This window comes from Ranitomeya imitator, chromosome 5 (assembly GCF_032444005.1).
Source record: "Ranitomeya imitator isolate aRanImi1 chromosome 5, aRanImi1.pri, whole genome shotgun sequence".
In the NCBI taxonomy this organism is placed as follows: domain Eukaryota; kingdom Metazoa; phylum Chordata; class Amphibia; order Anura; family Dendrobatidae; genus Ranitomeya; species Ranitomeya imitator.
This window is the reverse complement of record NC_091286.1, coordinates 331401512-331419608: the sequence shown is the minus strand read 5'-3', so window position 1 is coordinate 331419608 and position 18097 is coordinate 331401512. Positions and strand designations below refer to the sequence as shown.

Genomic DNA, 18097 nt, shown 5'->3' with positions numbered 1-18097 from the left:
GTGTGCCTATGCATTGGAGCTCCCCCACAAGCGACCCCATTTTGGAAACTAGACCCCCCAAGGAACTTACCTAGATGCATACTGAGCACTTTAAACCCCCAGGTGCTTCACAGAAGTTTATAACGCAGAGCCATGAAAAGAAAAAATAATTTTTCTTTCCTCAAAAATGATTTTTTAGCCTGGAATTTCCTATTTTGCCAACGGTAATAGGAGAAATTGGACCATAAATGTTGTTGTCCAGTTTGTCTTCAGTACGCAGATACCCGATATGTGGGGGTAAACCATTGTTTGGGCGCACGGCAGGGCTCGGAAGGGAAGGCACGCCATTTGGCTTTTTAAATGGAAAATTAGCTCCAATCGTTAGCGGACACCATGTCGCACTTGGAGAGCCCCTGTGTGCCTAAACATTGGAGATCCCCCACAAATGACCCCATTTTGGAAACTAGACCCCCAAAGGAACTAGTCTAGATGTGTGGTGAGCACTTTGAACCCTCAAGGGCTTCACAGAAGTTTATAACGCAGAGCCATGAAAATAAAAAATATAAATTCTTTTCTCAAAAATGATTTTTTAGCCCGCAATTTTTTATTTTCCCAAGGGTAACAGGAGAAATTTGACCCCAATATTTGTTGTCCAGTTTCTCCTGAGTACGGTGATACCCCATATGTGGGGGTAAACTACTGTTTGGGCAAACGTCGGGGCTCGGAAGTGAAGTAGTGAGGTTTTGAAATGCAGACTTAGAGCATTCCATCAATGGGCGTCACGTTGCGTTTGCAGAGCCCCTGATGTGGCTAAACAGTAAAAAACCCCCACAAGTGACCCCATTTTGGAAACTAGACCCCGAAAGGAACTAATCTAGATATGTGGTGAGCACTTTCAACCCCCAAGTGCTTCACAGAAGTTTATAACACAGAGCCGTGAAAGTAATAAATACGTTTTCATTCCTCAAAAATAATTTTTTATCCCAGAATTTTTTATTTTCCCAAGGGTTACAGGAGAAATTGGACCCCAAAAGTTGTTGTCCAGTTTCTCCTGAGGACGCTGATACCCCATGTGTGGGGGTAAACCACTGTTTGGGCACACGTCGGGGCTCAGAAGGGAAGTAGTGACTTTTGAAATGCAGACTTTGATGGAATGGTCTGCGGGCGTCACGTTGCGTTTGCAGAGCCCCTGGTGTGCCTAAACAGTAGAAACCCCCCACAAGTGACCCCATTTTGGAAACTAGACCCCCCAAGGAACTTATCTAGATATGTGGTGAGCACTTTGAACCCCCAAGTGCTTCACAGACGTTTACAACGCAGAGCCGTGAAAATAAAAAATCATTTTTCTTTCCTCAAAAATGATGTTTTAGCAAGCAATTTTTTATATTCTCAAGGGTAACAGGAGAAATTGGACCCCAGTAATTGTTGCGCAGTTTGTCCTGACTATGCTGGTACCCCATATGTGGGGGTAAACCACTGTTTGGGCGCACGTCGGGGCTCGGAAGTGAGGGAGCACCATTTGACTTTTGGAATAAAAGATTGGCTGGAATCAATGGTGGCGCCATGTTGCGTTTGGAGACCCCCTGATGTGCCTAAACAGTGGAAACCCCTCAATTCTACCTCCAACACTAACCCCAATACACCCCTAACCCTAATCCCAACTGTAGCCGTAACCCTAACCACAACCCTAACCCCAACACACCCCTAACCCTAAGGCTATGTGCCCACGTTGCGGATTCGTGAGATTTTTCCGCACCATTTTTGAAAAATCCGCAGGTAAAAGGCACTACGTTTTACCTGCAGATTTACCACGGATTTCCAGTGTTTTTTGTGCGGATTTCACCTGCGGATTCCTATTGAGGATCAGGTGTAAAACGCTGCAGAATCCGCACAAAGAATTGACATGCTGCGGAAAATACAACGCAGTGTTTCCGCTCGGTATTTTCCGCACCATGGGCACAGCGGATTTGGTTTTCCATATGTTTACATGGTACTGTAAACCTGATGGAACACTGCTGCGAATCCGCAGCCAAATCTGCACCGTGTGCACATAGCCTAATTCTAAAGGTATGTGCACACGCTGCGGAAAACGCTGCGGATCCGCAGCAGTTTCCCATGAGTTTACATTTCAATGTAAACCTATGGGAAACAAAAATCGATGTACACATGCTGCGGAAAAACTGCACGGAAACGCAGGGGTTTACATTCCGCAGCATGTCACTTCTTTCTGCGGATTCCGCAGCGGTTTTACAACTGCTCCAATAGAAAATCGCAGTTGTTAAACCGCAGTGAAATGCGCAGAAAAACCGCGGTAAATACGCGATAAATCCACAGCGGTTTAGCACTGCGGATTCATCAAATCCGCTGCGGAAAAATCCACAGAGGACCAGAATACGTGTGCACATACCGTACCCTAACCCTACCCCTAACCCTAGTTCTAACTCCAACCTTAGTGGAAAAAAAAAAAAATCTTTATTTTATTATTGTCCCTACCTATGGGGGACAAAGGGGGGGGGGGGGGGGGGGGTCATTTACTGTTTTTTTTTATTTTGATCACTGTGATAGGTTTTATCACAGTGATCAAACTTCACATTGGAACGAATCTGCCTGCCGGCAGATTCGGCGGGCGCACTGCGCATGCGCCTGCCATTTTGGACGATGGCGGCGCCCAGGAAAGAAGACGGACGGACCCCGGGAGGCTAGGTGAGTATAAGGGGGGAAGATCAGGGCATGGGGAGGGGCGTCGGAGCACTGGGTGGATCGGAGCATGGGGGGGTGGATCGGTGTTCGGGCGGGTGGATCGGTGTGCGGGCGGGTGGAACGGTGTGCGGGGGGGTGGATCGGTGTGCGGGCGGGTGGATCGGTGTGCAGGGGGGTGGATTGGAGCACGGGGGGTGGGATTGGAGCACGGGGGCGCAGACAGGAGGATGGGGGAGCGGAGCACAGGACGGAGGGGAGCGGACCACAGAACGGAGGGCTGGGGGGGGGGGGGCGATCGGTGGGGTGGGGTGGGGGCACAAAAGTGTTTCCAGCCATGGCCGATGATATTGCAACATCGGCCATGGCTGGATTGTAATATTTCACCAGTTTTTTAGGTGAAATATTACAAATCGCTCTGATTGGCAGTTTCACTTTCAACAGCCAATCAGAGCGATCGTAGCCACGGGGGGGGGTGAAACCACCTCCCCTGGGCTAAAGTACAACTCCTCCTGTCCCTGCAGATCGGATGAAATGGGAGTTAACCCTTTCACCGGATCTGCAGGGACGCGATCATTCTGTGACACAGCATATGCGTCACAGGTCGGATTGGCACCGACTTTCCTGACGCATACGCTGTGTCACAGGTCGGGAAGGGGTTAAATTTAAAGTGCTTTGTAGTAACGATTAGGAGTGTGTGAAGGAGAGTATGGCTGATGAAATCAGCTCGCTTAAGCATAATATGGCAAGATGGCGCCTGCATCCGGGACAACACCTGTTTATGCAAGATGGATCCGGGACGAGGCTGATGCAGCACACAAGACCATATAAGGAACCGTCCAATCACGGACATACACGCGGCTTGCAAGCTACGCATATCTCCGCCCTATCAATTTCTTCTATATAAGATAATGTATCTGTACCAATGAACGATTTCTGCGCCTACTCTAATCAAGAGAGGAGCATACATCTGACTGTGTCCGGTGTCATTTCTTCTGTGCATGCACTTGATTTATGGATTAGATCAGAAGCAGACAATTGAGGGTCTCGAATTAAGAGACCACCCCAACATTCTTGGCGCCTAACATGGGGCCACCGAGAAGGTACGCCCCTACGTTGACACCCAATCGGAACCGGAGGGGACGCCTCGACCTGGAGACTGATCACCCTCCACGGGAACACGGTAAGTCTACTGATTTCTTTGTGAATCTGTAGTACTTCCTTGGAGCACTTGAGCCAGGTTGTGAGTAACCCCACTTGTGCTTGTTGGTTGTCTGCGTTATCCCATACAGTGGGAGGGCGCATTACTCGTGTGGCCCAAAGAACCCATTACTGTCACTGACCGTGAGGTGAAGCCGTAACTTCCTGATTGCCTACTGCCTGCATGTGTGTGTGTCTATGTGAAGGCGCTGCCGGCTCCGGTGGTGATACCATCCTGCCTGTGACAGTGAGTGGGAAGGAGGAGTAGTCTGTGGTACGGTGAGCGCAGTTCTGTGTGACTCCCAAATTCTCGAAGCGGTTCCAAATGCAGAGGCACAGCGTGGTAGGACACCCCCCACAGCCATGAGCACGCAAGAGACGGGCAAACACCCCCCTGAACTCCCGCTCTGTGCACGGGTCTTGGCTGGCCACCATTAAGCTCGGAAGCGCCCAGTGTTTTGTTTTGTTCGTCCTAGAGGTGCATGTCTCGATAGAAAATTGAGAAATTCATGACTTACATGAGGGGAGGTGAAAAAGGTGATAAAAATGGAGAAGACAGGCTAGACTGCAGTATGATACTGGCCACCAGAGAGGGGAAGAAACATGTACAGAAAATGAAACAGTTAATTAAAGTGTGCAGACTCCCCAAGAAAGGCAGATTGCAAATGTTAGAATGGCGGGGAATTATGGAGAGGAAAGGCAAGTTAGAAGATTAAGGTTTGTTGAAAGCAGCTTCGCCATGGTGTAGAATGGCAGAAAATCTGTCTAGAGAAGGGTGGGTGGAAGAAGAGCAGGCAGACGGCAAAGGTAAAATAATGTAGTATGTGTACTACAAAGGTCCTGATAATGGCAGACCGGGGGGACTGGGCCTGCTCTAACTATGGTCAGCAAAATCCTGATTGGCGGGACACATGCTCTGTTTGTGGGGCACCCCGCCCACGTCCGCCGGTCTCAAGCCCCACCCCCCATTGCTCCAAAAGCCCACCTACTTCCGATGGCAGCCATTTTGGGACACCCAAACCACACCCAGAGAAGGCCCCGATGGAAATAACTACACCTACAGTGGCCTACCCCATCCTCATCCTTAATGGCCAGTACTATACTCCGCCACCCAACCCATCAGCACCTATATCCTCGATAGTACCGTTATACCCCATACTATGCCTCCGATACTCAGCCCCCACCTCGAGGCCTCCAATAATAATCTTAACATAAGCACTGGATACCAAGCACAGTCAGCTCAGCCCCCGCATAATTCAGAAAGACAGGGCAGTGCTCCTAGTCTTTCCAGCAATCAAAACCCAGCAAACACCGAGTTCGATGATACGTCAACCACAGCCGGTCCTCCCCTGGAACAGTGGACACCCTTTTTTGAACAACTTCTTTTCTCCAGCCTGCTCCTCATGGCAGGACTTGGTGATCTAGTCACAACGCATGGACGCCACAGTGAACCCCGAGAACGCCAATCTCAGACATGGAGGGGGACTGGCTAAAGCCATAGTCGCGGCAGGTGGGAAAGAGATTCAACGTGACTGTGATGCTGTCATCCACCTTCAGGGGCCCATACACCCAGGCCATAATGCGGTGACCTACCAGCCACCTACCCACCAAGTTGATCATACATGCAGTCAAGCCCAATCTACAACCCTGCTGATCCAAGTGAAAGCGCTTCAATCCTCAGACAAGTGGTCCTGGCTGTTTTGGACTACGTCCATACGAAAGAAAATGTGGACACGATAGCTGTACCCGTCATCAGCACCGGTATATTCGGATTTCCACTCCAGACATGCGCCAGGGAGATAATCAATGCCATCCGCACGTACTTTGCAGTTCCACTTTCCATATCAGAAGTAAGGCTTGCTAGTGATGACAGCAGAACTGCTCAGGTCTTGTAGCATGCCTGTCAAGTGTGGGCAGCCCCCACTGCCCGACCACAAGTGCAGATGCCGCCCCCTCTCATTCCAGCCCCATTGCTCAATGATAAAGAGAATGAAGAACTACTCCCTGGTCCGCCAGCTCCACCACCGCCTAGCCTCACACAACAGCAACCTACAAGTGGAACCAAGGCTGCACTCCCTGGGGCCCCGAAGTCTGTCATGTATGTCAAATTCACTCACCAGCAAACAGCCACGCTGGCATCTTCATTGACAGACCCAGAGGCCCAGCACATGCCATTTTACAGACGTATGGTACAGATACAGAAGTTTAACTCGGCCACATGGCAGGATAAAAGCGGGAGATGCTTATTGGCCAGTGATAGAAAAATCTTTGGATGACTCCCGCCTTACCAGTGACACCACATGGGAGTCTGCAATGGAGTTTTGCTCCCAACTAAAGACATGGGCACAGGATAAACTGACGGATCAGTCCACACCCCTGAAAGATATGCATCAAGAACCAGGAGAAAGTGCTGAGAAATACCATGCATAGTCCAGTTGGTTCCAGGATTTGGGTTTCAGGAACGACACCAAGAACCAACTTCAACATCTGGTATCATCTTTTGTTGACGGATTGAGGGAGGAGGTAAAAAATATGTTTATCATACACTGTCCAGAATACAGTACATTGGATCTCAGAATAGCTTTACTGACAGCAAAAGGATATGAGAAGGTAGCTAATGAAAAACAGTCACCAGTACAAAAAGACGACAACAACCATGTTGCTCCAAACCCCAGAAGATGTGGATGAACCAATTGCCCCACTGATGAAGGTCACTTCGCTGCAGACCGGACCACCATAGTACTACTCCGTCCCCAGTCCGGCACATGGTCCACAGTGGACACAAAAAACCGGACACCTAGCAGAGATAACCAACAACAGCGTGCCTGTTTTAGGTGTGGTCAGGCAGTTCAAGAGGGATTGCCGTACCCCCCCAACATCTCTGCTTCCCACCACCCAGGTACCGGGTTCAAGGCAACTATGGACCATCTCCCAATTCCAACTAGGCCATCCAGCCCAAGCATCAACCTGATCAATACGGACACAACGTTAGGAAGCCAGAACAGTTATACGCCAGCAAGACCCCCCATTCTCTTCCCTTACAACAGATGAATTAAAACCTGCGTAGGTGTGGATGAACTCCCTGGAAGTCTTCTCTTATACAGATCGGCCCATTTCAAGACACATTGACCCAGTTGGTCATCTCTCACGTGCCCAATCAATTTACTTGGAGCAGATCTTTTGTCCAAACTTAAAGCCACCATTTCCTATTCAGACGATGGTATGTCACTTACGCTGCATGATCCTTTCACTATTGAAGAATGTACCTTGGTGGCCTCACCTCTCTTGTTGAATCTGATGGACTGTTTCACACCCATACCAGACTACATTATCACCCAGATACCACCCAGTCTTTGATCCACGGGTTCCAAAGATATTGGAAGACTCAGGGAGCCCCCTGTCAATGTATACCTCAAGGAAGGCACACAACTACCACAGACACCACAATATCCTTCAAGAAGCGTCCCTAGGAGAGCAGATCTAGACACTATTGGACAACGGTGCCTTGGTCAAATGGTTTACCCCAGTGCAACACGCCTCTTTTTCCAGTGAAGAAGAAACCCAAAGGAGTACCTGAAAAACTCCATAAGGTTCAAGACTTGAGAGCAGTCAATGCTGCAACTGTACTCAAAACCCCAGTGGTATCCAATCCACATACCCTCTTATCAGAAATCCCATCCTCCGCTGTCTGCTTCACAGTCATCGACCTGGCAAACGCATTCTTCAGTATCCTTCTTCACCCAGTCTGTCAATATCTCTTTGCTTTTACGTATAGAGGTTCTCAGTACCCATGGACGGCCATGCCTCAAGGAGCTCAGAACTCCCCTAACCAATTTTGTCAAGCACTTCAAACCTGCCTCCAACCATGGAAGGACGATCACCCACAAGTCTGCCTTCTCTAGTATGCTGATGACCTTCTACCGTGTGCCCCCGACAAACACATCTGCATGTCCTTCAGCCTCAGTGTCCTACTCTTCCTGGCTGCTCAGAACTGTAAAGTTTCACTGACTAAGATACAGTGGTAGAGTAGGTATTGGTGTGCACTCAAGGTCACTGTAGAAGCGAGATGCTGGTAGAACGGACCGTGGTGGTCCCTGAAATAAATAGCAAAAATTCACCGCACACTCTAATGGAATGATTTGCAACCATCTGTGGAATTTTATTTTAGACAAAGAAAATAAGTGCCAAGTTACAAAAATTGGTCCAAAACCCAGTAAAGTAGAGACACCCGACGTTTCGACCCTCCCGAGTCTTAATCATGGGGTTTACTTGGGTTCAAAAGGAATGGGAGCCAGGGTTAGGGAATAGCCGTATATAAGCTTCCATGCGGATAATGGTAGGTTGTTAATAAATGGTAACCTTTGGAGGATATCAAATGTACTAGGGTAATGATAATAGGTGAGAGGTAACCTTAAGAGGCTTTGAATGGAGGCCTGGTAGAGTCCTGTGCAATAAAAAGCGTTGCTTTTTGTATGCAATATATTTTCCGTGTCTGGTATGGTAAGATATACGTGTTGCTTCGTACTTATAGTCAGAATAGTGCCAATCATTGGTGGCCAATGGTGGTAACTGCATCCCGAGGCTGTAGAACTGTCCTGGATATGCTTGCGCCGTGCTCCACTGGCTGGACTCCGCCCAGAACTCCTGCGCCCTCTCCCCTCCTCACGTATCCCTGCCAAACCTTATTAAAACCCTCAAACACTGAGGAAATATCCTGACTAAAGCTCAACGTTGATAAATCAAACATTATGTTTCTCGGGGGACATATCACTACGTTTGGGACCTATGTCCGGGAAGTAGGTATGATTGATTTATGGAGAGTTAGACATATTGGGGAAAGGGCGTACTCATGCTACTCGCCAGCTCATGGTACTTTCTCTAGGATTGACTTGGCGCTGGGTAACTGTTTACTGGATACGATGGTAGGGGATGTGAAATATTTGCCTAGGGCTCTTTCAGACCATAGTCCAGTTGAGGTGGAATTTCGGTCGGTGGGGACACGGATCGGGAGCAGGAAGGAGTGGAAGATTCACCCTAATTGGCTACACATTATGGACTTGGAAAAGATAAAGAAGGAGTTGGTGGAATTTTTTGAGATTAACGAGGGAAGTGTAGATGTTCTTACTGTGTGGGAAGCCATGAAGGCGTACTTGAGGGGACTGCTGTTCAGGGATATTAGCAGGTGTAAGAGGAAATCGAGAGAGACAGAGAGGTTGGCGGTTGATGGGCTGAGGATAGCCGAGGATGAGTTGGTAATAGCGGGTACTCCGGAAGCTGGGAGGAGGCTAAAGGCAGCTCAGAGTCAGTTGGAGGAGGTATTGCTCGGTAAGGCTGAAAGGAAGAGGGAATTCATGAATCTGGCTTTTTACCAGGAGGGCGAATCTGTGGGTCATTTGCTATCGATGGTGGCTTCTGCCCAGAGAAACACTTCCTTTGTTCATTCTTTGGTATCGGGGAGCGGTATGGCTGTCTCTGAGACTTCATAGTGGATGCTTTCCTGAAACGGAAAGTACTTGCAAGCAGCATAATACAAAGAATAGCAGGTTTACCAAGAATCCTTTGCAGTAGGCGGAGCTATGCAAATCATCTCTTTCTGGGTAAACCTGCTATTCTTTGTATTATGCTGCTTGCAAGTACTTTCCGTTTCAGGAAAGCATCCACTATGTATTTCCTTTAAGTAGAGGGCTTTTCGGTCTCTTTCGTCCCGCTACATTTAGCCCAACTTGGGTCTCTCCCTAAGGTGGCTAGCATATATGTATCGCTTGCTCACCGAGCCCCACTCCATACAGCCAACCAATTCCAGCCCTGTGCTGATGAGGGCCTAAAGCCCGAAACACGTGTCCACAGGTAGGAATTGGTTGGCTGTGTAAATTTAGAAACTGATCCGCAGCATTGCACGCTTGGCGGTTCCAAGCGCTGTGGATTAGACAGGGGTGGAAAGAGATGATTTGCATAGCTCCGCCTACTGCAAAGGATTCTGGGTAAACCTGCTATTCTTTGTATTATGCTGCTTGCAAGTACTTTCCGTTTCAGGAAAGCATCCACTATGTATTTCCTTTAAGTAGAGGGCTTTTCGGTCTCTTTCGTCCCGCTACATTTAGCCCAACTTGGGTCTCTCCCTAAGGTGGCTAGCATATATGTATCGCTTGCTCACCGAGCCCCACTCCATACAGCCAACCAATTCCAGCCCTGTGCTGATGAGGGCCTAAAGCCCGAAACACGTGTCCACAGGTAGGAATTGGTTGGCTGTGTAAATTTAGAAACTAATCCGCAGCATTGCACGCTTGGCGGTTCCAAGCGCTGTGGATTAGACAGGGGTGGAAAGAGATGATTTGCATAGCTCCGCCTACTGCAAAGGATTCTGGGTAAACCTGCTATTCTTTGTATTATGCTGCTTGCAAGTACTTTCCGTTTCAGGAAAGCATCCACTATGTATTTCCTTTAAGTAGAGGGCTTTTCGGTCTCTTTCGTCCCGCTACATTTAGCCCAACTTGGGTCTCTCCCTAAAGTGGCTAGCATATATGTATCTGAGACTTCAGAGATTTTGGACATTTTTGCGGATTTTTATGCGGACCTATATTCCTCTCAGGTAGATGGGTCGGGGGAGGACACGGTGGTGTTCCTTGAGTAATTGGAGCTCCCAAGGCTGAGTGACATAGATAGAGAAGATCTGGAAGCTCCCATTACGGAGGAGGAGTTGGGTCGGGCACTGCAGTCTATGGCTAATGGGAAGGCACCTGGCGTAGATGGATTTCCTGCTGAAATTTATAAAAACTTTGGGGAAGTGCTGATCCCTAAATTAGGCTACGTTCACATTAGCGTTTTGCGTGTTTGCGTCGGGCGACGCATGCGTCCCTATATTTAACATGGGGGACGCATGCGTTGTGCTGCGTTGTGCGACGCATGCGTTTTTTTTATTTGCCGCAAGCGTCGGGCGCAGAAAACGCAACAAGTTGCATTTTTCTTGCGTCCAAATTTCGGCAAAAAACGATGCATGCGTCGCAAAACGCAGCGTTTTTGCGTGCGTTTTTATTTGCGTTGTGCGTTGCGTCGCCGACGCAGCGGCGCACAACGCAAATGTGAACGTAGCCTTAAGGGTACTTCTGGAGGAGGCTAGGAGTGGCGGTCGTCTACCGGCATCTATGCGGGAGGCCATAATAGTGGTGATTCCTAAGGAGGGGAAGGACCCGACACAGCCGGATTCATATCGGCCAATCTCCTTGCTTACTACAGACGTTAAACTTCTGGCTAAGGTGTTGGCGATGAGGTTGACAGGTGTTATTTCCGGCCTGGTGCACTCGGACCAGTCTGGCTTTATGCCTGATAGGTCCACTGCGATCAACTTACGAAGGCTGTATATGAATTTGCAACTCAGAGCCGACAACTGTGGCCAGAGATTTATTGCATCTTTAGACGCTCATAAGGCGTTCGACAGTGTGGAGTGGGGATATCTCTGGCAGGTGCTACGGAGTATGGGGTTTGGACCGCAGTTCATATCCTGGATTCGACTGATGTACTCGATGCCGATGGCTAGGGTTAGGGTAAATGGGGAGTTATCACGAACCATTCAACTGGCTAGAGGGACGAGACGGGGTGTCCACTCTCTCCTCTTTTGTTTGCTCTGGCTGTGGAACCACTGGCTGCTAAGCTTCGACGGTCTGATGAGGTGACTGGGTTTAAATATGGGATGATTGAAGAAAGGGTGGCGTTGTATGCGGATGACATTCTGCTTTTTCTGGCTGACCCGGGTACGTCCCTGGAGGGAGCCATTGGGATTATTGAGCGTTTCGGATCGGTGTCGGGACTTAGGATAAACTGGAGTAAGTCTGTCTTGTTTAAGGTGGATGATGATGGTGGGGAGCCACTGGAGGATGGGCGACTGGAGGTGACTAGCCAATTTAAGTACCTTGGAATATGGGTATCTATGCCTGTTACTGACTATATACATAGAAATCTGATCCCAATCTTAGGTGTCCTTAAGGCAAAAGCGGGTGCTTGGCTTAAGCTGCATCTATCTGTGGTAGGTAGGGTAAATCTTATTAAAATGATTTTGATGCCAAAAATACTGTATATTCTTCATAATGCGCCAATTTGGATACCACGCGGGAGATTTAGACAGATTAACTCTCTGTTCAGGAATTTAATATGGGGGAGACAGCATCCGCGTATCAAACTGGAGACACTTCAGCAACCCAAGGAAGATGGGGGATTGGCACTGCCTAACCCTGAAATATATTTTCTTGCAGCCCAGAGTCAGCATTTAAAAGGCTGGGCGCATGAAGGGTCATCTGGGGCGGTAAAGTGGCTGATGGAAGTGGTGACAAAAAGAAGGCCAGTAGTACAATGTTTGGAGGATGGATCCCTGGGGGCTCTGGGGAAATTATATCCGACTGTGTTGTTGATACGCAGGCTGTGGGGTAGGCTGAGGCATATACGGGGGGTCACGGATTTGACTAGATTCTCACCGCTATGGCATAACAGCAACTTACAGGAGTTTGAGGCACTGGGGGTACTGACAGAATGGCAAGTCAAAGGAATTCAATACGTGTATCAAATAATTGAGCGAGGTGAATTGAAATCATTTTCCCAATTACAGGCGGAATTTGGTCTTGGGAGTGTGGGGGAATTTCAGTATTTGCAGATGAGACATGCTTTTGGAGCTCAGAGTAGAAACGGAGGTATTGGAATTCAGAGGGATATAGTACTGGAGTATGTGTGTAATGAACGGACTACTGGGGGAGTCATATCTACTTTGTATAAAGATCTGTTGCATACGTTCCTATTGGGGTTTCCAATAATGGCGAGCGCTAAGTGGGAGAGGGATCTGGGTCCAATGGAGAATGAGACTTGGGAGTCGGTACTAGAATGGGTCCCACGATTGTCACTGAGCGAACCGTATAGAATGTCACAGCTCTATGTGATACACAGGGTTTATAAGTCACCGATGGTGCTATATAAGGCTGGTTTGCGTGATGATTCTGAATGCCCGAGGTGTAAAACTGCAGATGCTGATATACTCCATATGATGTGGACGTGTCCGAGATTGGCTGCTTTTTGGGTGGTAGTTTTGAGTCGTGTGGAAGGTGCGTATGGATGTAGGGTGCAAAGGGATCCAGTTGTGTGCTTGTTGGGATGTGTGGATGAGATTGGAGTGGATAACAACCTAAAGATAGCTATTGTCAGATTGTTATACATGGCTAGGAAGGTAATAGCTCGAAATTGGATTAGGGAAGAACCGCCGTCAAGAGGAGAATTCCTCCAGTATGTGAAGCAGGGCCTGACACTGGAAAAGGGGTTTTATAAAAAAAGAGGGAAAATCGAAATGTTCAATAAAATGTGGTCTCCGTGGATTGCTATGGGATAGGGGTATTATAAAGGGAGAGTTAATTAAGGTTCCTAATTAATGGTAATGTTAAATGTGGCTTATATTATGGGCTGAGGGATTAGATAGATTAGTTTGGTCTAATGATGGAAGTGCTAAGCAAGGTGAGCTACTTTGTTGGGTGGGGTAGGGGGGTGGTGGGATTGAAGGGGAATGTTTGAAGGGGGGGGGGGAGCTTTGTATTGAAAATGAGAATGTAACATGTCATTTATCTTGTTATTCTTAATAAAAATTTATTTGAATAAAGAAAAAAGATTATGTTTCTCAATACCCGTCCGACAGTCCAAAATTAAATTCTAACCAATTTCCATTTCCAACATGCAAAGCGATACATCACCTATTTAGGAATCAATCTCACGCCATCCAAAACTACTTTATTCAAGCATAACTATACCTCCCTATTACAAAACTTGGTGCAAACGCTATGAAAATGGTCTTCCCCATCTCTTTCCTTTTTGAGGAAATCCACTCAGTAAAAATGTAACACGGTCCCAATTTCTGTATTTGATTCATTCGCTGCCAATCCCGATACCTTCAACGACATTTAAAACGATTCATTCACATATCTTGTGTTTTATATGGAACAACAAAAAACCACGTATATCACAGCAAATTTTATTCAGAAAAACGACAAGGGGGTGTCTCCTTACCAAATTTTACTCATTATTATAGGGCGGCTCAGACTGCTCAACTTGCAGCTGTAAATGCAGAACAGCTTACACCCCTCTGGCCTCAATTAGAAAGCTCTCACATAGCACTCAACTCCTGAGAGTCTGATTTGGGCCACTGGACCTTTGCCAAAGGACCTGGATACACACTCACTATATACATCACACTCATTGCGCCTATGGAGAGCAAACAGGTTTCAATTCGCTCTACAATCCCATCCATCACCACTTTTGAGACTGTTTGATAATCCCATGTTTCCCCCGGGCATAGCCTCCAAGAATCATACTTGGGGGAAACAGAATAAGATAACTAGGCTTCACTACCCATTTTAAATTAATGTCGAAACAAACGTTCACTATGAAACGCCAAATAATGTCTGAAAATTTCAGATTAGAACAAATATTTCACTTCTCGCAAACCTTAACTATCAATACACCAAATCCAAAACCAACTGATTTTGAATTGAAATGCTTATATAACCCACTGGGAAAGGGCCTAATATCATGACAGCTCGAAATTAAAAATCATGGAACAATGGGAAGACCACGTACAAACAACCCTCTCACCACAAAGATGGTATAAAAGTTATGAAAACTTTCTAAAAGGAAGCAATCAAATTTCGCTAACTGAAACGTCTCTTACATTATTTCATATAACTCATCATGTTCCCAGTTATCTATCCTACAAGATCTATCCTACAATTTCAGATAAATGCTTCAGGGAATGTGTTGACATGCCCTATAGTGAAATCTCTTTGGAAAGATGTAATAAAATTAATTAACATCTTCCTAAAAAAGAAACTGACCCTTACACCTACAGTACTCCTTTTAGGTGACAGACCAATCAACCCCAATAATAAAACTTGTCATCTTATCAATTTTATCACCATGGCAACTAGAAATCACATAGCCGGACAATGTAAAACCAATACATTGGTGAAAAGACGGATAAATCTAATAATGTTATGTACAAAAATCAAAGCCACCAGATCTGACTCCCTGGAAATCTTTCGAGGTATTTGGGACCCATGGAACAAGTCACAGACTGAAGATGATTTCTCCAGAATAATGTCACTATCTGTATAACATATAACACAAACACCACTAACTGATGGCTATGACTTTAGAACTACACGAATTTTAGATTGCGTCAACTTAACTCCCATTACTATTGCCTGAGGTTCCACGCCCCCCCCCCTCCCTCCTTCCCCCTCTTTTACCTATTACCACAGTTGAATTTATATTGATGTGTATGTGATTTGTATAACTAAACATAAGTCAAGGGTATTGATCTTCGTCTTTATAGTCTGATATATTTCCCCCTGCGAGGGAACCCTTGTACTACATATTATCTGTTACCCATGTTATTTCGATGTTATTTACAATAAAAAAAAATGTTGAAACTAAAAAGTAAAATCCTTAAGATCAGTCAGGAGGTGTCCCTGCCCTGGCCAGCATTCTTCCCATTGCCATGTACTCTATCAGAAACACCCCCAAGGAACCACACAGCTCACACCCTATGAAATCCTTTTTGGGGGCCTACCCAGGTTAGGGCATGACGGTTTGGTGAACTTTGTTATTGCTTTAACCAAAGAATTGTCAGTAACGCATGCCAGAGTTCTCTCTTCTATTCCAGATCCTGACCAAGACGAATCCACCCATAGTCTTCAGCCCAGGGATTACGTTCTGGTCAAAAGATTTACCTGAAAGTCGACACTCGAGACAAGATACGAGGGGCCGTACCAAATACTCCTGACAACGCCTACCTCTGTGAAACTTCAGCGCAAACCAACATGGATCCACACTTCACACTGCAAGAAAGTGGATCAACCACCCAACCAGTTACCAAAAGCATAGATGACTTAACCCCTACCTTGATTTTTCAGGAAGATTAAAACTATCAGGACTCTCCCATAAAACCTCTAAAGACCAATTCAACCCAATATAGTTTTCTAAGTTAAGGGACAGATGTATCTGACTTTTACATGTGTAAAGTCTTCACCAAGGGGGACAAAAGCTTAGCATTGTCCGTCTAACGGACAGCAGAAAGAAGAGTTCGAGAAACATCTGGACAGATATGTTAGGCTCTGATAGGGACAGATTAGGTGAATAATTGGATTTAGGGGGGACTGTGAAGGAGAGCATGGTAGATGGAATCAATTAAGGACCTTACATAAGCTTGCTTAAGCATAATATGGCAAGATGGCACCTGCATCCGGGACAACACCCTGTTATGCAAGATGGATCCGGAAGGAGGCTGATGCAGAACACAAGACTATATAAGGAACCAGCCAATCACGGACATTCACACGGCTTGCAAGCTACACCCTATCGCTTTCCACTATATAAGATACTGTATCTGTACCAATGAACGAGTTCTGCGCCTACTCTAATCAAGAGAGGAACATACATCTGACTTTGTGTCCGGTGTCATTTCTTCTGTGCATGCACCCCAACAAGTGCACAGTTTTAATAAATTATGATGTCTCCAATTAATTATACATTATGTTTTGCTTACCTCCTGAAAGCCATAGTCAGTGAAACGCTGTCCCAAACTCCTTCACAGCAGGAGAGATGGACAGTGGTATCACTAGGCCTCTGGCCATTCATCATGCTCTGGTCTACAATTTTGATCACAACTGACCCCTCATTTGTTCAATAAAAGGCTTGTACAGGAAGAAAAAACATTACTGCTTTCTTCAAATGCTTCCTTCCTATCCATAGAGTGTATCTGGTAGTGCACACCAATTCTATTGAAGCAAACGGGACCGAGCGGCATTAGTAAACAAACCGGTTTTGTTTTTAAAAAATTTTTTTTTAAAAAAAAAGCAGCCATGCGTTTTTAAACTTGGATAACCTATCACCTGCTAGTGATGACATTTAGTTTGTAAGGTAGGCTGTGCTGCGCTGCCAGTGGCTCAGTGGCTAGCACTGTTGCTTTGCTTTAGTCCTGGATTCAAGTCCCACCAAGGACAATCTCTGCAAGTGGATTGTATGGTTTCCTTCCTTTCACACTGCAAAAACATACTAGGAAATTTAGATTGGGAGTCCCAGTGGGGACAGTGATAATGAGGTCTGTAAAGTGCTGTGGAACCTGATGGTGTCATGGCAGCATATCCAGTGCTGTGGATACAATCGCTATAACACTTACTAACGCACATAAAATGTCAAGTTATCCATATTACCCTATGTACAAAATTAAGTTACACCCCCCCCCCCCCCCCTCAAAATATAAAACCACATACCTATAAGAGGGTAGAGGGAATCTATGAGGGCAGCACAGGTCTGGTAACAAGACAGGAACACAGTCAGGTAATTTCTGGTAAGATGCAGTGCTTGCTTCTGCTGATACCAACGAGATCTCGCAACACTTAGACAAAGCTGCTGATGGACGACCATCACAGTATGCATTGAACTCTGAGACAACAGTCTAGATTGATCCGCTACTTCACTATCGCTGCCTTGTGTCTCCATAACATCATCCAGGTTGAATTGTTCGGTTAGGTCTGCAAAATCCTATAAATAAGCCATGAAGGATACATCACAAAACTGTACACGAGGAATCATAGAACGTATGAACAGAGTAAAAGGAATAACAACCCAGATTATTAACACTGGACCCCTGGAAGTCCCACTTGTTCTTATATTGTTCCCTTCTTTTAATTTCATAGCTGTAAAGACATGACCTTGAAATGCACTGCATCTCAAACGGTGTGCTATCCCAGAATCTTATGAGAACCAAAGGAAGTTCAAAAGGAGACATGATCTTTATTATATACAGCAATGCTGAGCAATTGCTGTATATAGCACAAGTGATCAGACTATCACAGTTTAAATCACCCTGCCTTTCCCCTAAATAAAAAATACACATGTAGTATCGCATGGTTCAGAAAAATCCAATCTATCAACGTATAAAAATAATTAACCTGATTGGTAAACACAGTAAAATAAAGATCATCAAAATTTCATTTTTGGTTTCAGCAATACCACCACAAAAAAATACTGTAACAAGAAATGAAAGCATTATATCTATCCCAAAATAGTATCAATAAAAAGTCACAGCTCCATCGACTGAAAAATGTAGGATTACGGGGTCTCAAAAAACTGCGACAAAACCCCCCAAATTTATCATTTTTATCCAAACTTATGATTTTTTTTCCACCACTACAAA

The 18097-nt window shown here is 46.1% G+C and overlaps 1 protein-coding gene across 1 annotated transcript in view; it reads right to left on the bottom strand.

Moving 5' to 3' along the window:
• Positions 1–18097, bottom strand: part of MDN1 (midasin AAA ATPase 1) — a 335477-nt gene that overhangs the window by 75216 nt on the left and 242164 nt on the right. The window contains exon 65 of the mRNA XM_069726361.1: positions 17172–17442. Coding sequence (XP_069582462.1) covers positions 17172–17442 — 271 coding nt within the window. The remainder of the gene's footprint in view (positions 1–17171; positions 17443–18097) is intronic.